The sequence below is a fragment of the Drosophila virilis genome, chromosome 5, assembly GCF_030788295.1.
Source record: "Drosophila virilis strain 15010-1051.87 chromosome 5, Dvir_AGI_RSII-ME, whole genome shotgun sequence".
Classification (NCBI taxonomy): Eukaryota; Metazoa; Arthropoda; class Insecta; order Diptera; family Drosophilidae; genus Drosophila; species Drosophila virilis.
The window spans coordinates 21832699-21850592 of record NC_091547.1 but is presented as its reverse complement, the minus strand read 5'-3'; the positions used below and the strand labels follow the sequence as shown (position 1 = coordinate 21850592).

Genomic DNA, 17894 nt, shown 5'->3' with positions numbered 1-17894 from the left:
TAACAACAAGCTAAACCTAATTGTATTAGTAGATCCCTGCTCGGGCGCCAATGCTGCAATATAACGGAAACGCCAGTGTTGAAAAATGTAACCCAAAAAAAGAACAGAATAATCACGTAGGTTGCTTAAGCTCAACTATAAATTTTACAAGCTGTACAGAACAGTAGGATATTACCACCGGATCCGTGCTCGGGCGCTAAAGCTGCAATATAAAGGGTACGCCAGTGTTGGAAAATGTGAGCTAAAATACGCATTTTACGCATTTTTAATGGAATGAAAATCAAGATGAATACTTACAAATTGAGTCAATGGGCTTATCAAAACAAACAATTATATGGAACACTTAAAGAGAGTAAACGAAATAAGCTTATTCGAAATCCGGAACTGCTACAAATTCGTTAGACCCTGCTCATGCGCAGCTATTGTAGCATAATGAAATATAAAACAGCTTTAAAAGGAATTAAAAAATGAATTAATTCAAAATATTTGTTATGCATGCACAACACTTGCCAAAACGACAGAATCGAGAAATATAGATGTATATATATATATCAATATATCATAATTTAGAGCCAATTCAAGCTAAAATGCGAAATTGTGCTAAGCGTTAACTGCAGTTGGGTTTAATATCCTGTAAAAGCATTCAAATGCAAATGCACCACCCAGCCCCACCTGATTATGTTGAAGTAAATGCAAATAAGGCACGACAATAAAATGATTGTTGTTGTAGCTGATGAACACGAACGTGTGCGCCAGGGTCATGTGTGGGGTCATCCAAGCGACGGCGTCAGCGACAGCAGCCAAAACCAAAAAGGACACCACCAACAGTTCGGGTTGAGGCGGGGCCCAGCCGCTTTTAGCGTGGGTTTTGTTTACCAAACAGCGCGTTGATTTAATTGCCAGCCCGAGGGCAGTTGACGAAATCCAACGAGTGCAACGAGTGGTAGCTAAATTACGGCCAAAGGTACAGGTACACACGGTACAGGTAACAGGTACAGCTAACGGTAAAGCCTGGCCAGTGGCCAGTGGCCAGTGGCCAGTTCGTGTTGCGTCTAGGTGTGCGTGCATAAAAATTACCATAAATCTGAGGTGTGTGCCTAGCCTTTATATGCGCCCTGGTGAACTTGAAGCGCTCAGTTTGTGTTGAGTTGACGTGCCGCGCAGTCGAATCCTTACGCTCTGCGCTCCTTCAGCGTGCCATAAATTTATTTCGAATTTCGCGTCGCAATTGACCGCTCGCGTGTGCCTGTGTGTGTGCGTGTGTGTATGTGTGCCATGCGGCAGAAGCAGGCTAAACCGACTCGAGCGCAATCAGTCCAAGTGTTTAGAGCCTGTGCCCAGCCATGGTGCGACGCGCCTCGAGCGTGCCGCATCTGAACAATAGCGGTGGCAGCAGCGCCGATAGCGTCAATGCACGCGCTCGTGCTCCGGCTGGCGTTGCCGGCGCAGCGGGACGTGGCAGACGGGGCAACAATGCCGCCGGCAAGGCAACAACGCCGACGCAACAGCGCCAGAGCTCCGGCAGCTCGGGCAGCGGCAGCCGTGTGCCGCGCTCCCGCAGCCTGACCAACGGCATGCGGCGACTCAGCCCGCAAAAGGTCGGCAGCAGCGGAAGCGGCACGGGCGGCAGCTCACGCAATACGCCGTACTTTCTGCGTGCCCGTGAAAACGAGTAAGTCACGGTGTGGCTGTGTGTGTGTTTTGGAGAGAAGCACTGTGATGCTTCTCACCGTAATCAATAGCTCGAGAAAAGTACAGTAAATATTGCCTAAGTGTGCTGCATACTCAAAAAGATTGCCCGGCTTCAGACTGAGCGAAAAGAAGTGCGTGTAAAGCGTTTCACCTGCTGACTCACAGCGGAAACTCCGGCGCAGTCCGGGAATAAATTCAAATAATTGTTCTCGCAATGGTTATAGCCTATACGACTTACCTGGCACTTCGAGCTGTTCAGTTTAATATCTGTTCAAAATTCAAATAAATCGTTTTTATATACCAATCCTAAGCCTTCTTAACTAACACTTGAAATGCTTTACGCATTGTTTTTCAACACTGTTTTCACTTGAAGCTGTTCAAAAAACTTCCCCTTGGATTAATAAAATATATATATATATCAATAATTAAATGCAAATACTTAAATTTATAAAATATGTATTTAAATTAAATAAAAAACACTTAATAATTCAAATATTTATTTTAATTAAATCAAAATAAAATATATATTTAAAAATTTTAAAAAATCCTCAGGCTAATAAAATATATATTTAAATGAAATACAAATAAAATAAAATAAAATAAAATATATATTTAAATTAAATAAAAATTTGACATATATATGTAATTTAAATAAACATATATAAAAGTCCTTGGGCTTATAAAAAATATATTTAAATTGAATAAAAATAAAATACATATTTAATTTAACTTAAAATTTGACTAATAACGTATTCAATTTAAATAAACATCTATAAATTAATAAAATATATAATTAAATTAAGTCAAAATCTTTAAATTAATAACAATAGCAAAAAAAACGCTGCTTGAAACTAGAATCTTAAATGGTAAAAGATGGTTTCTGCTCAGTTTCAAACAAATTAAAACAAATTCTGATCTCGTGCTAAGTGTGAAGCCCTACTATAAAATATTTATTAACCTAAAATGATATAGTTTTGCGTATAAAGGTCAATTCTAATTTTTCTATAACTCAATTGGTATTATACCCTATTATTTTAAGATATTTAATGGCATACTTCTGAGAGCTGACGTAGCCTAAAAGCCTTGGCAAGTGCAGAAATGACACGCATTTAAATATTTATAATTCCGCATATAAATGATTTGTTGGCCAAGTTATATATTTGCATCAATCCATTTGCCCGCTGGGCAACGAGTTATAAAACTACTTAATAACCTGACCAGGGGCTAGCAACCCTTGATGAGGCACCATTAAAAAAAAAAAAATAGAATACGGAAGAGGGTGGCATAGGCACAGGCACATGCACTAGGCGTAATGACCACGCACAATAAACTGACAGAGAGGGGGGGGGGGGGGGGGGGGGGGGGGGGCAATCAAATGGACAGACAGACGGACAGACGTAAGGATAGACAGATAGACGGACAGCTCGGACGTAGAGTTTCGTTCAATTGGTCATGTTTTATATTTAAACAATTAGTGGCGCTCTCGTTGTATTGAGTCGGAGTTTTGGCTGCGAGCACGACATAAATCGATTTTGTAATTACAATCCTGTACGGCCGTGTCCAGTCGGGTCCTGCATGACCCGCATTGAGAGCGAAAGTGACATATTTATGTTTGGCATTCGAGCTGTTTGGCTAGGCATTGTCGGGGCACAGTGATAGTGACAGCCAAGTGCTGCCCATTTATTCTATAGTTTCAGTCAGTCGCAGTTAAGGTTAAGAACCTGCCAGTTCCTTGGGTTAAGCTCGTGGCCAATGGCCAGGCCCTCTGCTGCCAGGTAATTTAATTGATTGGCAGCAGCTAAATTGGGGCTATAACAATTATTATAACCTATATCCGGTGCTACAAATTCCAATAAAAAGCCTGTGCTACGAATCGCAACAACAGCCCGTTACATATCCTTGTAAGGGGTTTGAACTAGGCATTGGTTCAAACCTTTGCTTTGGTATTGGAGTCTACCTCAAAATGTATGATTCGGCTGCTGTAGGAGGCATTTCCTTTGCTTAAAGGTTCGGTTTAGAGCTAGAGCATTAATGGCAATGCGTGGTTTGAACCAGCACGGTTCAAACCCGATTTGCAGACTTGCTTACGTCTCGGTCTTATCTATGGAGCTCTTAATAAGAACAGAGCAAATTCAAAGAGATGCATTTTTGTTATTACTAAACGTTTAATACTTTATTATCACACATTGGCTTAGATTTCACTGCTCTCTCGCATCATTAGCGCTCCTTAGAGTTGAATTTGAGTTGGATTGCATCATAAATTATTCATGCCACATTGACTTAATATCTGGGATACGGCACCTGCTATTCGCTATTGAATTTGGCATGTGATTCAAATGTTTGTGCTGTGCAGATTTCGTGCCATATAAATATTGTATGTTCACTTAATGTTTATCCTTGTTGTTTTGGTATTGTTTGCACAACAAATAAAATGTAACGACCACCAATTGAGTCAACGAGCCAAGCGCAACAACAACAAGCTGCAACTCTCACTTTTATTTGCGCTTGGTTTTTTCATACATATAGAAAATGCATATACATATATATATATATATATGCATGCATATCTGTATAATCGTCTGGGTATATATCTACTAATTCCCAGCTCGTGCAATGCAAAAGTTTAGGCAACGAAATGTCAATTCTGATTATCTGTGGCACAAGTCCGTGTCCCCGTTGTTCCATGAATAATTATGACCTAACCCCCCGTGTTGTGCATGACAAAAGAAAAAAACAATAATAAAATAAAAACAAGTTAAAGTGCTCTAGAAGGGAGTAGGCGGCGGGTATATACTCGTTTTAAGCATTTCTTTTTGGCACATGGAAAGCTTCTTTCTAGCTTATTAACAAACTATTGGAAGACGTTCTGGTATAACTCGGGTTTTGATCGAAGGATCTGTATGAAAATTTCAGGGCTTAAATATGACAACAAAATATGAGTAAATACTAAAGAACAAGACTCTAGCTTAAGTAATGGCTTTTATATTAATCTAAGAAGAAAAGTAGGAAAATCTTAAAATTGAAATCCTCTTAAACTAAAGTAGAACTTACTAAGCAAGTATTTAATTTTTATTATTTTACGAAGTCGCAAAATCGATAATTATCGATATTATGCATATAAAAGAAGCTATCCCTAATATACTTCTAAAATACTTCTGCGTGTTACATACATATACACACAACCTTTATGCCCTGTGAGCCCATTTCAAATAGCTTCAGGGTATATAAAAAATCCATATATAGAGCTCCATCGAAATATGGCTGGTCGTATGGATTATTAAAATGCAAACTGCGCACAAACTACAGACTTGTGGAGCGATAATGGATACGAATGAGATATATGGGAATTTATATATCAATCAAGTAACAATCAACGCAGACATTAATCAAACAGCATTAACATGCGTGTACTCTTATAATTATGACGCCTATAATAATTATCTAATAACAGAGTTGGGGTAAGACAGGCTACACACATATAACTAATAGTATATATATGTAGCTCATCCATTAAATTAACAAATATTATGGTTGTCAATTTGCAGCTGTATGTGGCACGTGCCGATGTTTTCTAATAAACACATATGACCACATACGTATTTTGCTCTCTTTCTTGCAACAGCTAATGAATAGACAATATTTCGTATACCCTATCTCGAGCTCCAGTTATCCCATTCTTAGCGCTTGTCACTTGGACAATGTGCATTAAGTTGAGCTGCGGGGCGTGCCCAAACTGAAGTTAAATTGAACGTATTGCTGTTCGAGTAAGGACTCTTATTATATATACATTACACATTTTACCAGATCTAGGGAGCATCGGCTAATGCTTGCTAATGAATTGCTGTAGTCATATAATAAAACTAATTAATGGCCATGCATTAGGTACTAAAACCCATTTGCCTGATGAAATATGCAATAACTGAGTACATCTCTTTATAAAACAATTCGATTGACATCAGCTATGCATATTAGCTCAAGTCAGGGCTGTAGTTGTAGAAAAGGATAAGGGTTAAGTGCACTTACATATTTTGGTATGTGGGTTTCCTTATAACTTAGGCAAATCTAGTATTTTAATAGACTCCCTTACAAATTGCCTAAAATCTATTCATCAAGAAAATTCTAAAATTTGGTTGAAGAAACCTTCATATTATTTAAACAATAAAATATTTAGTAAAACACTTCACTGTCAATAGAAATGACAAAGTTATAAATAAATTCCCAGTTTAAAAAGTTCTACAAAAAATCATAAGAACATGTTTTTTTACATTTTTTTAATACAATTTTTTGATATTATTAAGTTCATTTTCTGTTAAGAAAATTCTTATATATTCTATCTTTTAAGCTTAAAAAAAAAAAACATTTTAAATATTAAATCAATATTCGTTAAAGGACTTACCCTTATACTACGGGAAAGCATTAATCAATTAAAAATATATTTTTTATATCGTTTGAGCAATAAAACTACAAAAGACAGAAAGGTTAATTTATTTTTGTAATAAAATTTTAATTAAAAAACAAAATTTTTTTTAGAAAATTACAAAATTCTTAAAAGTTCTCTTGCATTTTTTAGTCATGCGAGAAATTTAGTTGAAAACATTAACGATAAACCTAAGGTCAATAATTATTGATGAACTTTCTAGCTACCTATAGAAATGCCATAGTTATAAATAAATGTTGTATTTCTTTTGGGCTCAGGAGGTTCACCCATCCGCCCCATTGCCCCCGGCGACTCCCTAAGAAAGTTTATAGTTTATTGAGTGCTTAGCATTCATTTGGCTGTGAACAAAAGTTGATTGAACCTTTCTTTGGTTCGGTCTGATCGAGTTTGGGGTAAAAGTAAGCCACCTTGATTCGTGCTTGGGCTACATTTTGTTGTGGCGTTGGCTCCTCCTAAAATATTTACCAAGTGGACACAAGACGAAGGCGTAGATTATGCCTGATTAATATATTTAGATATGTGCTTAGTAGTTATCTACTTTGTATATGGCAAGGGAATCAAGTTTTGTCGTTATTGCATTAATATTTAACAAGTCATTTTCGTCAAAATGTCAAATGTCAGCGCTATGGATTACCGAGCAGGCGCCCCAATCCACAATTGCCATATTACACATACGCCATGTTGTCCGTACAAAATAAATTATTCGCTTGCTTCAATTTCTAGGCTGTTTCTGTTAGCTCGTTAATTGCATGACAATTGAACTCTTTTCTCTGTAACAAAAAAAAAAAAAAAGAAACAAACAAATACCTCAATCAATATTTAGTTGCATGGAAATATTCGCATTTGCATAAAGCTCTGAAATTCCATTGAAGCACATTTGTTAATCATATTAAATCACGCTAAGGCGTTTCACACGTTACGCGAAAACAAATTAGTCTAAGAAAACAAAAAAAAAACGCAAAAAAGCCAAAATTTGTGTTTCTTTTCTGCCCTTAACCTTGGCTTCTAATGGGGCATCCAAACTGGGCAGCGTCATCAAGTTCAAGGGAATTGACCACAACAAAACAAAAATTCATAACAATTACAAAATTTACGTCTGCCTTCACGCGGAGATTCCCATTTAGTTAAAACAATTGAGCTAATGGCTGCCATATACCCATATACCACGCACTAACCGACCTTCGAGTAAAAGTTTTCCACTTAAGCGATTCATTAAAGCAATTTAACAATAATTCTCTGGACTCGAAAGCCTGCGGTGGGGCTCAGTTCAAAGTTGGCGCTGCTTATAAAAAGCAAGGTTGCTGGTTCTAACTCTTTTAAGCGGGGCATGAGTTTTCGCTTAATAGAAAATAATATTTGATTACTAATTGTAACAAGTAATAATAAAAACAAAATTAATATTAATAGATATTATAATAATAATACATAAACTGATATTAATGATAATAATAATAATAATAATAAAATCAATTTTATTAATAATAGAAATAATAATTATAACAATAATAATAATAATAATAATAATAATAATAATAATAATAATACTAATAATAATAATAATAATAATAATAATAATAATAATAATAATAATAATAATAATAAACTAATAATACAACTAATATTTATTAATGTTCGATAAATCGATAAAAGTTTTCAAAGAAAATTAACTTATTAAATAATGCAATTATAATTAATTTATCTAAATAATTTATGACAAATAAGTAAACTTCGTAAAATCAAAAGCTATAAAGAAAAAACTCTATGAATTTATATGTGTGATCAGAAATGCAAAACTATTTACAAACTCGCATAGTAGACATTCAAACGAGTCATTTAATTTGCACTTCCTATGTAAATAATTGAGTTATTTTGAATACACACACAGAATTGGCAGTGCGGATACATTGGAAATCGTGGCCTCCAAGTCCACGGGCACCGGCAGCGAGGAGCCCTCAACGCCCGAGGATAACATCAATGTGGTGGTGCGTGTGCGACCCCTGAACGAGAAGGAGAAGCGCGACAGGCATGGAGCAACATTGCAGTTTCCTGGCAATGGACAAGTGATTGTAGGTGCCAAGCTGGATACGAATCATTAAGCTGATAACTTACATATACCCATTACTTGAACAGATCGAGGGAAATGATACGGGCGCCAAGCGCTCCCATAATCGCGACAGCGTGCGGGTATTCACGTACAATGTGGTCTTCGAGCCGGGCGCCACGCAGGAGGACATACTGGACTATTCGGGCATCAAGCGCATCATTGAGATGGGCATCGAGGGCTTTAGCTGTACGGCATTTTGCTATGGACAGACGGGTTCCGGCAAGACCCATACCCTGACCGGGCCACCGGATTTGGTAAGCCACTAACTAGTTAGTTAGTATAAACGAAGATATATTAATTTGATTATCTTGCAGTTTGTGGGCAAACCCAATCTAAAAGATCCGCGTCATGGCCTGATCTTCCGCTCGTTTTTGTATCTCTTCCAATTGATTAAGAATCGCAAGGATGTTAACTATGTGCTCAAGGCCTCGTTTATGGAGATTTACAATGAACGGGTGAGTTAATATATATAAAGATTTTAGATAATACTGAGCCTTTATTTGAAGAAAAACTTAAAACGCGAAAGTAGGAATATATTCGGTACGTTGAGGATTTAACACCCTTATAGATATTTTTGTTTTTATTTTGTTGAAATATCTTGAAAAACATTACAAGATGAGAATTCCACCGATCTTTCCTATAGCAGCTATCAGATATCCCAACCCAAGTTTGGGATTAATACCAACATTTCGGCCAATCTTTTCTATGGCAGCTATATGATATAGTAGTCCGAGATTGATAAGATTTTGCATACATATGGTGGGCTTAGTAAAACCTATAAATGCCAAGTCAAATTCTGTTGATAAACAAAAGAAAACCTCATGTACGACCGATCGTTCCTATTATATCATATGTATTGTGTTCCGATGTTAATAAGATTTTGCATATAAAAAGGGAATATAGTTAAACTTACAAATGCCGAATTTTGGTAAAACATCTTGATAAATAAAAAAGTTCTTCATACAAGAACCTACTGTTAGGCCGATCGTGCCGATGGCAGCTACTTGATATAGTGGTCCGATCCGGCTGGTTCTGACATATATACTGCCTGCAACAAAAAGACGGACCTATGCAGAGTTTCTAGACTAGACAGGCCGACGGACAGACAGAAATGGCTTATCGGCTCGGCTGTGGATGCTGATCTAGATTATATGTATATATACCCCATAGGTCGGAGATGTATCCTCCTCCTATTTATTTGGAGTCCTCGATATATGTGAAAGAGAAAGAGATTTTGATCGATTTAAATGATATCTGCTTTTTAGCTTAAGTTAAAATTTTACCTTGGGCTATTTAAAAAAATGTAATTGTAGGTTAGAACCGGCAAGGTTCAAACTCCTCTTTTATCATTACATTGAATACATGTGTTCAACTTTGTCGTGTGTTTAGTTAATTACTTTCGCTCGTTTGATGTTTACAACTTTCATAGAAATACCTCCATTTAATCCAAATACAAACATATCTAGTCCTTATATTATCTTCGATCTGCGTAATGCAGTTCAATTTAATTGAATATTCAATTTAAATTTGTATTGCAATAATACTGATTGGTTTTCCATTGCGACCTTTTGCAAATAGCATTTCACATGCGACAAGCTTACAATGCATTGCATTGACCTCTATTTAATGGAGGTCAATGCGTTCCCCACCCCCTCATTACACAATTGATGTGCATTTGGTAAATTGTCGCAAAGCGTGAAATTTGCTTGCATTTTAGATGATTTGTTAGTCTAGTCGAACCAGACAGACCCCGTGCTGGTGTACTTTGTATCCATTATTGGTTCTGTAAATTGAAATGCATTTTTTATAAGCAGGTAATCGATTTGCTCAATCCGGGAAGCGCCCGCAAGCCGCTTGCCGTACGCTGGTCCAAGAAATCCGGCGGTTTTTTTGTGGAGAATTTATTTACGGTCGACTGCGAGGAACTTGACGATTTGCTGGCTGTGCTAGAGGAGGGTGAGTCGGGTGGAAAACTGAGAAAACTTAGATTTGGGATAAGCAAGCACCAGGTGAACTTATGGCAACACGCTTCCGTTGCAGGCATGAGGAATCGCGCCGTTGGCTCGCATGCGATGAATGATCATTCATCGCGTTCGCATACGATATTAACGGTACACATACTATCGGATCAACAAACAGATGGCGGCGTATTTCTCTCCAAGCACGGCAAAATCAATTTTGTGGACTTGGCGGGCAGCGAACTGACCAAAAAGACCATGAGCGAGGGCAAGACCTTGGAGGAGGCGAACAACATCAACAAGAGCCTCATGGTGCTGGGCTATTGCATCTCATCGCTGAGCGATAATAAGAAGCGCACCGGGCACATACCCTACAGGGACAGTCAGTTGACCAAGCTGCTGGCCGACAGTCTGGCCGGGAACGGGGTCACGCTAATGATTGCCTGCGTCTCGCCGGCACATTATAATCATGCCGAGACACTGAACACGCTGCGCTATGCATCGCGGGCGAAGCGCATACGAACCAAGCCCGTCATCATGATGGATCCGCGTGAGGCGCTTATACTCAGCCTGAAGCGTGACATACATGCGCTCCAGATGGAGAATGAGCACCTGAAGGCGGCGCTGAATCTGCACCATCAGGCGACGACGGCGGCTGACGGACCTGGCGCTGGCAATCTCTTGGAGCTGCAGCTGGAGCGCGTTAATAGCGGCGATGGCGGGGCGCCAGTGCCCAAGGTGGATCTGGAGCGTTTGCCAGAACTGGATGGCAGCGAGCTGGCGGAGCTGGTTAAGCTGTACATGGCCGAAAATGAATCGCTGCGACAGGAGAACAATCATTTGTTCACGGTGCGCGAGACCATACTGAGGGATCAGGAGATTGTGTGCCGGGAAAACGAGCGTTTGCTCAAAAAATTGGAGGAAGTGAACAAGTGAGTAGGCCCCGTAAAAATAGAATCGATCGAAGGCACAACACTCGGGCTCATTGTTGTCTCCTTTCTGACTCGTTCTAGATCGAAACCGAGCGAGGACAATGAGCCGAGTGTCGAGCCGGTTGCCGGATCGAAATGAGGGCGCAGCCTCGGGTGCCCAATTCGCGTGCAAACAATACAAATTACAATTTTTTTCATAGACAAATCATGTTTTCAAAACGAATTTAGAGTGTGACTAGTGATCTAAGCGATTAAACGTAAACATTTGTTTCTGTTCCATAATTAGTGTCTGTGTGCGTTCCCCCCTGATACCTGCACGACCGGCCATCTCGCCAACGACGGGCAAAGAAACGCCCGGCACCGAGATCTGGACAAATCCGGAACCAGCTGTTCCAGCAGCAGTGCTCCCATTGGAGCAGCGCATGTCTGAGAATGCGGACAAGCGTACGCACACGGCCCAAAAGCGCATCGATCAGCAGCGCATTGCCAAGAATATTCTGCTCATGGCGAATGCCTTTCGGATGCCCAATGCAACAGAGGAACTGGAACTGCACAAGGAGCAGCAGTCAATCAATAACAATAATAACAACAATGAGCATGCGCAGCCTGATTTAATGCCAGAGTAAGTGACAATATATGAATAAAACTGAAACTTCTCTGACTTTAATATATTTCTATCTATATGCAGCATGCTAACGTAATAAATCTATTTATGTACCTACTACCAACATACAAATATGCTATATTCATATATATTTTTGGAACAATTAAAACAAATGTTAAAAAGCAATTTCAATAAAACTGTTAAAAATTCTAAATGTCTTCTACACATTTATATTATTTATTCCGTTAAATAAATGAAAGCTGTTACGAATTCAAAATGCGTGCCACTTTTTGTCAAGTTGGCAGCACTGCAACAGCTGCTGCACTTTTGTTATCGATAGTTTTATATTTGACAGGCAGCGATAAGTATTGTATCGCATCAAACACTATTGATTTTTCGTCGAATCAAGAGCTCGAGCCTGTGCCTAAAATCAGCTTTTAAAGGTAAATTAAAGTACATTCTCTTAAACATTATGTTGAACAGACCTTATTGCAGCTAAACGTTACTCGCTAGCATCAAATTCATTGTTGACGTTCACCATAGGTCTTGCCGAGACTGCCGTTCTGGATATTATGGCTGCTAATTTGCAACAGCAGCGCACCATCAATGAGCAACTGCGTCGGGAGGCGGGCATACCCCGCATTCAGGTCTCTGAGGCATGTAATGCCATGATGAAGTATATGATAGATCACGAATCGGATGATTGTCTGCTGAGCGGTTTTACCAGTCAAAAGGTGAATCCGTTTCGCGAGAAGAATTCTTGTAGCATTTTATAAGCTCAATTTTGAATAGGTACACAAGTTCCTAGCAGTATTCATAATATGTAGACATAAATATTGTTTACGTTTTCGCGGCGAACTCTAATAGACTAGAACAACAACAACAACAACAACAGCAAAATCTATAAATGCATGCATATGTGTATAATCTTTGATGTTTCTTGTAAATGTATGCTGACCTCAATTATGTCTATAAACTGAACACATATACATAAATATTGTAGAGAAATATTTATTAATGTGTGCACCAAAAACAAAAAAAAAAAAAAGCCAAAACAAAAAAAAAATCAACTCGAACCGTCTTTAACATACATATGTATACATACCATGTATTTTGCTAATCCTATAGCTCTTTTTTGGAGAACGGCATATTCGCATAATATAATATACATATATACTAGCAATTTTCAATAAATGTATGACCCCAACTAAACATGTTTCCTATTGAGATATTAATAAATAATACAAATTAATAAATGTACACATAAGCGTTTATCTGTCTGTGAGGTCATTCAAGAAATCATATTTCTGCCACATTATGGCCATCGAATATTTGGGCGCTGTTCGCGCCAAAAAAATATATATGTATGTGGGTGCTGACAGCGTTCCTCCAGTATACTTACCTACCTCTTTGTGTTCTATAAAACCCAGTTGGTTAAGCTTTTAATTTAAGTACCTTCTAGAGGATTTGAATTAAGATCTTTTAGCTCCGTTAAGCCTTTATATCAACGCGAACAAGCTCGAGCAATATGCACTCAAAAATGTTACACTCAATAGTGCTGCTAATTTAGCTATTTTTAAGCTAAATATGACTATTCTCAGCGGGAAACATTTGAGTTTTGAAACTGCTGTAAATATTTGTTATCGTTTAAATAAGATGTGGAGAAAAACTTGCACAATACCGATTTGTGCACAAGAATTGATTTAGCTATTTTTAACAATAGAAACAGCAACTTTTTTGAAACGGCAATTGCCAACACTGCTCAAAGCGGTTAGGCGCCATCGGGTCGTTTACGAGCACTGTGACAGCCGACTAGCGACACTGTGAAAAAAAAAGCATAATTGTCAAACACAAGCAAAAGCTTGTAGCCCACAAGAGACTAAGGGGATCTACCTTCAGTTGGGAAAAGTGCGGTATCAATTCCACACAAACATTGTAGAAAATAAATAAATAAAGATTTGGTGGCCAAAATCATGTTAGTTGTGGGCGTGGCACGTCAGGAGCAGCGTCTCAATGAACCATGGTTTCAATTTAGAATCATGGTTTAATCCAAGAAGCTCTGACGTTTCTATTCCCACCAATACCTGGAAGGAGTTTACAAAACAGTTCGAATCACATATGTATATATACAAACATATGCACTTCAAAAGTAGTAAATTTATAGTTGTGACGAATATTTATTACACAAATTCAATAAAATGAGCGATACCACTAAGAATTTGCAAGTCAATCCGTATTTCTTATTTCTCGCCCAGTTTCGTGAAAATCTCAAAGCACGGGGCGTGACGAACATTAAAGCCACAACAGTGGCTCGAATGGCTGGTAAAAAGTGGCGACAAATGAGCGACGCTCAGAAAGCCATATACAGTGGAATAGCGCAAATCAATCGTGAAGCACGTTTGCGCGGCTACAGCGTTTGAACAAAACTTACAGCAAATAAATGTTACACAGAGACAATTCAAAATTATATTGTTGGCGCGTAGATTTCGGCACTGTTATCGTTTTTTTTAGTAATCGATGACAATTAAGCACGTTAATCAACACTGGCCAAAGGCGACAACACATTTTCCATATAGTAATCCATTGGCAAGAAATTAAAATGAGTTCCGGATTTGTTACTGAATCCGAGGCAGCAGAAGCACGCCAACGCCGCCAGGAGGAGTGGGAACGCGTACGGCAGCCCGAGGATCCCATGGAGAGACCCGAGGAACCATACGACGGACGTTCGCTATACGACCGCTTAAAAGAGCAGAAAACAAAAAAGGATATGGAATTTGAAGAAGCACACAAGCTGAGTACGTTCGGGTGCTTAATCATGGAATTCAACAGTAACTAACTATTCCTTAATACACAGAGAACCTAATACGTGGCCTAGACGATGATGAGGTGCAGTTCCTCGAGCTTGTTGATGCTCACAAAATGAACACCGAGCGTCAACAGATGCGTGACGAGAAGCTGGAGCTGGAGGATTTTCGCAATCGAGTTGAAAAACTGCAAGAGGAGAGCGTAGATAAGGTAATGTGACTTGACTTCCCATTGCCACCAAAAGTCAATGATTATTTCTTAATAAATCAGAAACTACAAGCGGAGCTAAAGACAACAGCCAAATCTGTGGGTGCATCGGCCACGGCGCGCAATACACAAAAGTCACTGCTGGGACAGGGCATTAAGCGCAAAAATGGCGAGTTGCCCACAACCAGCAAGGTGTCCAAAACGGAGCAGGAAACGCCCGCAGAGAAATCAGCAGCACAGGCAACAATTAGTATCAACACAACCAAACACGATGTTGGCGCTCTCAAGTGTATCGCCATACTCCCAGGCATTGGTTCCTACACCGAGTCGAGCGATTCTGAGGCGAGCACCGATACCGATGATCACGATCACGATAAGAACAGTCTGGTGGATTTGTGTGGTCGCAAGATACTCAAAAAGAAACAGTGCGCCGAGTAAATTGGTTTCTTTTGTATTTTGGGGGCAACAGTTTTATTTGATTCTTAATTATAATGTTTAACGTTTGCTGCAGCGAATTATACAACGTAGAGTTTAACAATGCTACGTATCCTTTTTCTTGTTGCGATTGCGATTCTTCACGTTCGTTGTCTCATAGAAATTGCTGCCAATTTTTTTGCGCTTCTGGCTGCGTTCCAGAGCGCGCTTCTGTTTGGCATTGAGCCGTGGTGCCTTGGCACTACTGCTGGGTCCGTCGTCGTCATCGCTATCGTCCAACTCATCGGAATCGCCTGGCTGCACCTTGGCTATGCGGAATTTACCCGACGATGTGATGGCCAGCTGTTGTGCCTTCTTGGTCTTGGCTTTTTTGTGCACCACACGCTGCAGATCTTCATTATATTCGTCCTCAGAGTAGAAATCGCTGGCACCATCACTGGAATCTTCCTCTTGCTCCGGATTGACCAGTCGCGCCTTTTTGCGTGCGGCACGCTCTGCTTTCTGTTGCTCCAGCAGCTCCAGATCAATGTGATCCAGTTCGCGCTCATCCTGCTGCTCATAGTCCAAACCCACGCGAATTTTACGGAAATCCTGAATTTGCTTGAATTCGCGTGCCCGCTTTACAGATTCGCTTACAAACGTGGGCGCTTCCGATTTGGCATCCGCATCCTCAGCAGCAGCCTCCTCTTCCGCTGCAATTGTTTCCTCCACTGCTGGTTTGCCCTCCTGTGATTTGGGCGTAGCAAAACCCTCGGGTGGCACATAGAAAGGCAGCTTGCCGCGCTGCCAATCGTTGAGCACCATGCGCGCTGTTACCGTTATGTCCGGTTCACCACCTTTCAACAATTTACCCGATTTTTTGGCTAACTGCTCCAGGAAGTGCGTGGATGTCGTCCAGTTTTCTATTTTGTAGTTCTTTGCAATGTACTCCTTGCGCACGCGTTGCAACACTGTTTCTACATAATCTTCCGGATTGGTGACCAGCTCCACCCGCACCACGCCTTTCAGCACCTTCTCTGTGTCCGTTTCGGCAGAGGGATAAACCACGCCGGGACAATCGATGAGGAATATGCGTTTCATTAGCGTTATGTACTGCCAGACTTTGGTTTCGCCCGCAATGGGTGCTACATTGCAAACCTTTTTGGAGCGCAGTGCATTAATCACCGAAGATTTGCCCACATTTGGATAGCCAATGAAACCCACGCTAATTTGCTTCTTATCCATGTGCAGTTTGCCCAACTGTCGGAACAGATTGATCAGTGCGCCTGTCAAATAATTGGAATATGTTATTGCATACAAAATACAAATACAATTTCTATTAACTTACCTTTGCCAAAGGGATGCTGGAGCGAGGCATGAAATGCTATTGTGGGATACTCGGCACTAAGGATTGCCACCCAACGCTGTGTTACCCACACAGGCACCAGATCCACTTTGTTCAATATGAAGAACAAATGCTTGTGCGGCTTCTCTTTGCGCAAAAACTCCTCGATGTATTTGGAACGTGTGCCCATTGGATCGCGGGCATCGAGCACCTGCAGCAACACATCGGACGCATCCACAACTTTGTGAAGCTCGTTCCAAATGCGTTTACTCTGGCCGGCACCAAATACCCAATCACGAACAGCCTTCTTTTCGCCCGTGTCCTCCCGTATGAGATCCACATCTTTTGTAGAATCATATTGATCGGCTTGCTCATCCGCTGCACGGCTCAAATCCTCTAGATCGCGAACCTTAAGGCTGACACGTTTCCGTTGCTTCTTCGGCCCAAATACGCTGTCGAAGCTCTCCGTGTCCAACAGATGAACGCGCTGATACTTGGAGGCCTCGTTCAGCAGCGTTACCGGCAATTGAGAGGGTTTCATTATGACCTGATAAGGATCCTTAACAGCCTTGCCAATCTCATCCTGGAACTTTTGCAACGCTGTCTGTGAAATGACACGCGAGTTGCTGAACCATTTCGGAGTTGGCTCCACTCTGGCCATCGTTCCAGCGGGCAGGCGACCCTAAAACAACAACAGTTAATTACCTTAGACATCCTCAAAGGCGCAAGCTTCCGGGCTTACCTGAAATGGCGCTGGGGTAAGAATTTTGCCAGTACGATCGCGCTTTGCCTTAAAGTTGCGATACATCTGCAGGCGCTTGATGGTGCCCTTGGTGCGCGGGTGTGCGACACCTTTGAGCCCACTTGTTGGTCGCTCCGGATTCATGGAGTGGTTGGAATGGTTAAATCCCTGCGTCCGGGGCGTGCCCGTTGTGCTCCGTACTTTCGGCATCTTTGTTTTGTTTGATTAACGTGCGGTTTAATAGAACTTAAGCGCTGTTCTCACAGCACGCACGTATCAAAACAAACACGTTCCGTTCGGAAAAGAGAGGTTAGGTTGAAGGATTGTTTTTATTTCATTGAGATATCGATATCTGCAACATGTTACTTATCGATATAATTTACTATGTATATATTTCCATTATAGGACTTTAATGAAATATGCCAATGATATAAAAACGGTTCCGCCTCTAAAACAATTATTATGTAAAGCTAAAATCAAACAATTTTAAATGAATTACTGTAGTGCATGAATATGTCATATTATTATTTATTTGCTGCAATAGGGCTGGCAGTTCCACGAAACGACAGTCAACTAAATAGGTTTGGTCACTCTGTTTCTTATACGCCACTGTACATTGCAATAGACACAACAAACTATATGTCAGTTTAAAA

General features: G+C 40.1%; 5 protein-coding genes across 9 annotated transcripts; 4 read left to right on the top strand and 1 right to left on the bottom strand.

Moving 5' to 3' along the window:
* The first annotated feature begins 1117 nt into the window (after positions 1 to 1117).
* On the top strand, positions 1118 to 11942 carry Klp54D (Kinesin-like protein at 54D). Of its 4 annotated transcripts, none has more exons than XM_032437277.2 (8): positions 1125 to 1672; positions 8016 to 8196; positions 8261 to 8488; positions 8549 to 8689; positions 10046 to 10190; positions 10275 to 11124; positions 11411 to 11746; positions 11813 to 11942. In XM_032437277.2, the coding sequence occupies exons 1-8, from the start codon at positions 1344 to 1346 to the stop codon at positions 11823 to 11825; spliced, it is 2223 nt and encodes a 740-aa protein (XP_032293168.1). In that variant the 5' UTR covers positions 1125 to 1343; the 3' UTR covers positions 11826 to 11942. The 4 variants fall into 4 exon arrangements, with proteins under 4 accessions (XP_032293169.1, XP_032293170.1, XP_032293168.1 ...); XM_002049127.4 differs by having other exon boundaries at positions 1126 to 1672; positions 10049 to 10190; XM_032437278.2 differs by lacking the exon at positions 11813 to 11942 and having other exon boundaries at positions 1118 to 1672; positions 11206 to 11547.
* Positions 11943 to 12021: 79 nt separating this feature from the next.
* Positions 12022 to 12995, top strand: LOC6627243 (guanine nucleotide-binding protein subunit gamma-1). 2 transcript variants are annotated; one of them, XM_002049128.4, is made up of 2 exons: positions 12022 to 12171; positions 12224 to 12995. In XM_002049128.4, exon 2 carries the CDS (start codon positions 12301 to 12303, stop codon positions 12502 to 12504), a length of 204 nt encoding a protein of 67 aa, XP_002049164.1. In that variant the 5' UTR covers positions 12022 to 12171; positions 12224 to 12300; the 3' UTR covers positions 12505 to 12995. The 2 variants fall into 2 exon arrangements, with proteins under 2 accessions (XP_002049164.1, XP_032293171.1); XM_032437280.2 differs by having other exon boundaries at positions 12106 to 12171; positions 12242 to 12995.
* Positions 12996 to 13760: 765 nt separating this feature from the next.
* On the top strand, positions 13761 to 14151 carry LOC138911384 (uncharacterized). The gene has a single exon (XM_070210108.1). It carries the CDS (start codon positions 13927 to 13929, stop codon positions 14146 to 14148), a length of 222 nt encoding a protein of 73 aa, XP_070066209.1. The 5' UTR covers positions 13761 to 13926; the 3' UTR covers positions 14149 to 14151.
* A 49-nt stretch (positions 14152 to 14200) lies between these two features.
* On the top strand, positions 14201 to 15278 carry LOC6627244 (PSME3-interacting protein). The gene is made up of 3 exons (XM_002049129.4): positions 14201 to 14523; positions 14583 to 14743; positions 14804 to 15278. Exons 1-3 carry the CDS (start codon positions 14328 to 14330, stop codon positions 15176 to 15178), a joined length of 732 nt encoding a protein of 243 aa, XP_002049165.1. The 5' UTR covers positions 14201 to 14327; the 3' UTR covers positions 15179 to 15278.
* Ns2 (nucleostemin 2) lies at positions 15176 to 17551 on the bottom strand. Its single transcript, XM_002049130.4, has 3 exons — positions 17242 to 17551; positions 16503 to 17181; positions 15176 to 16440 (listed from the first exon to the last, which is right to left on the bottom strand). Exons 1-3 carry the CDS (start codon positions 17449 to 17451, stop codon positions 15281 to 15283), a joined length of 2049 nt encoding a protein of 682 aa, XP_002049166.1. The 5' UTR covers positions 17452 to 17551; the 3' UTR covers positions 15176 to 15280.
* Positions 17552 to 17894: the final 343 nt, after the last annotated feature.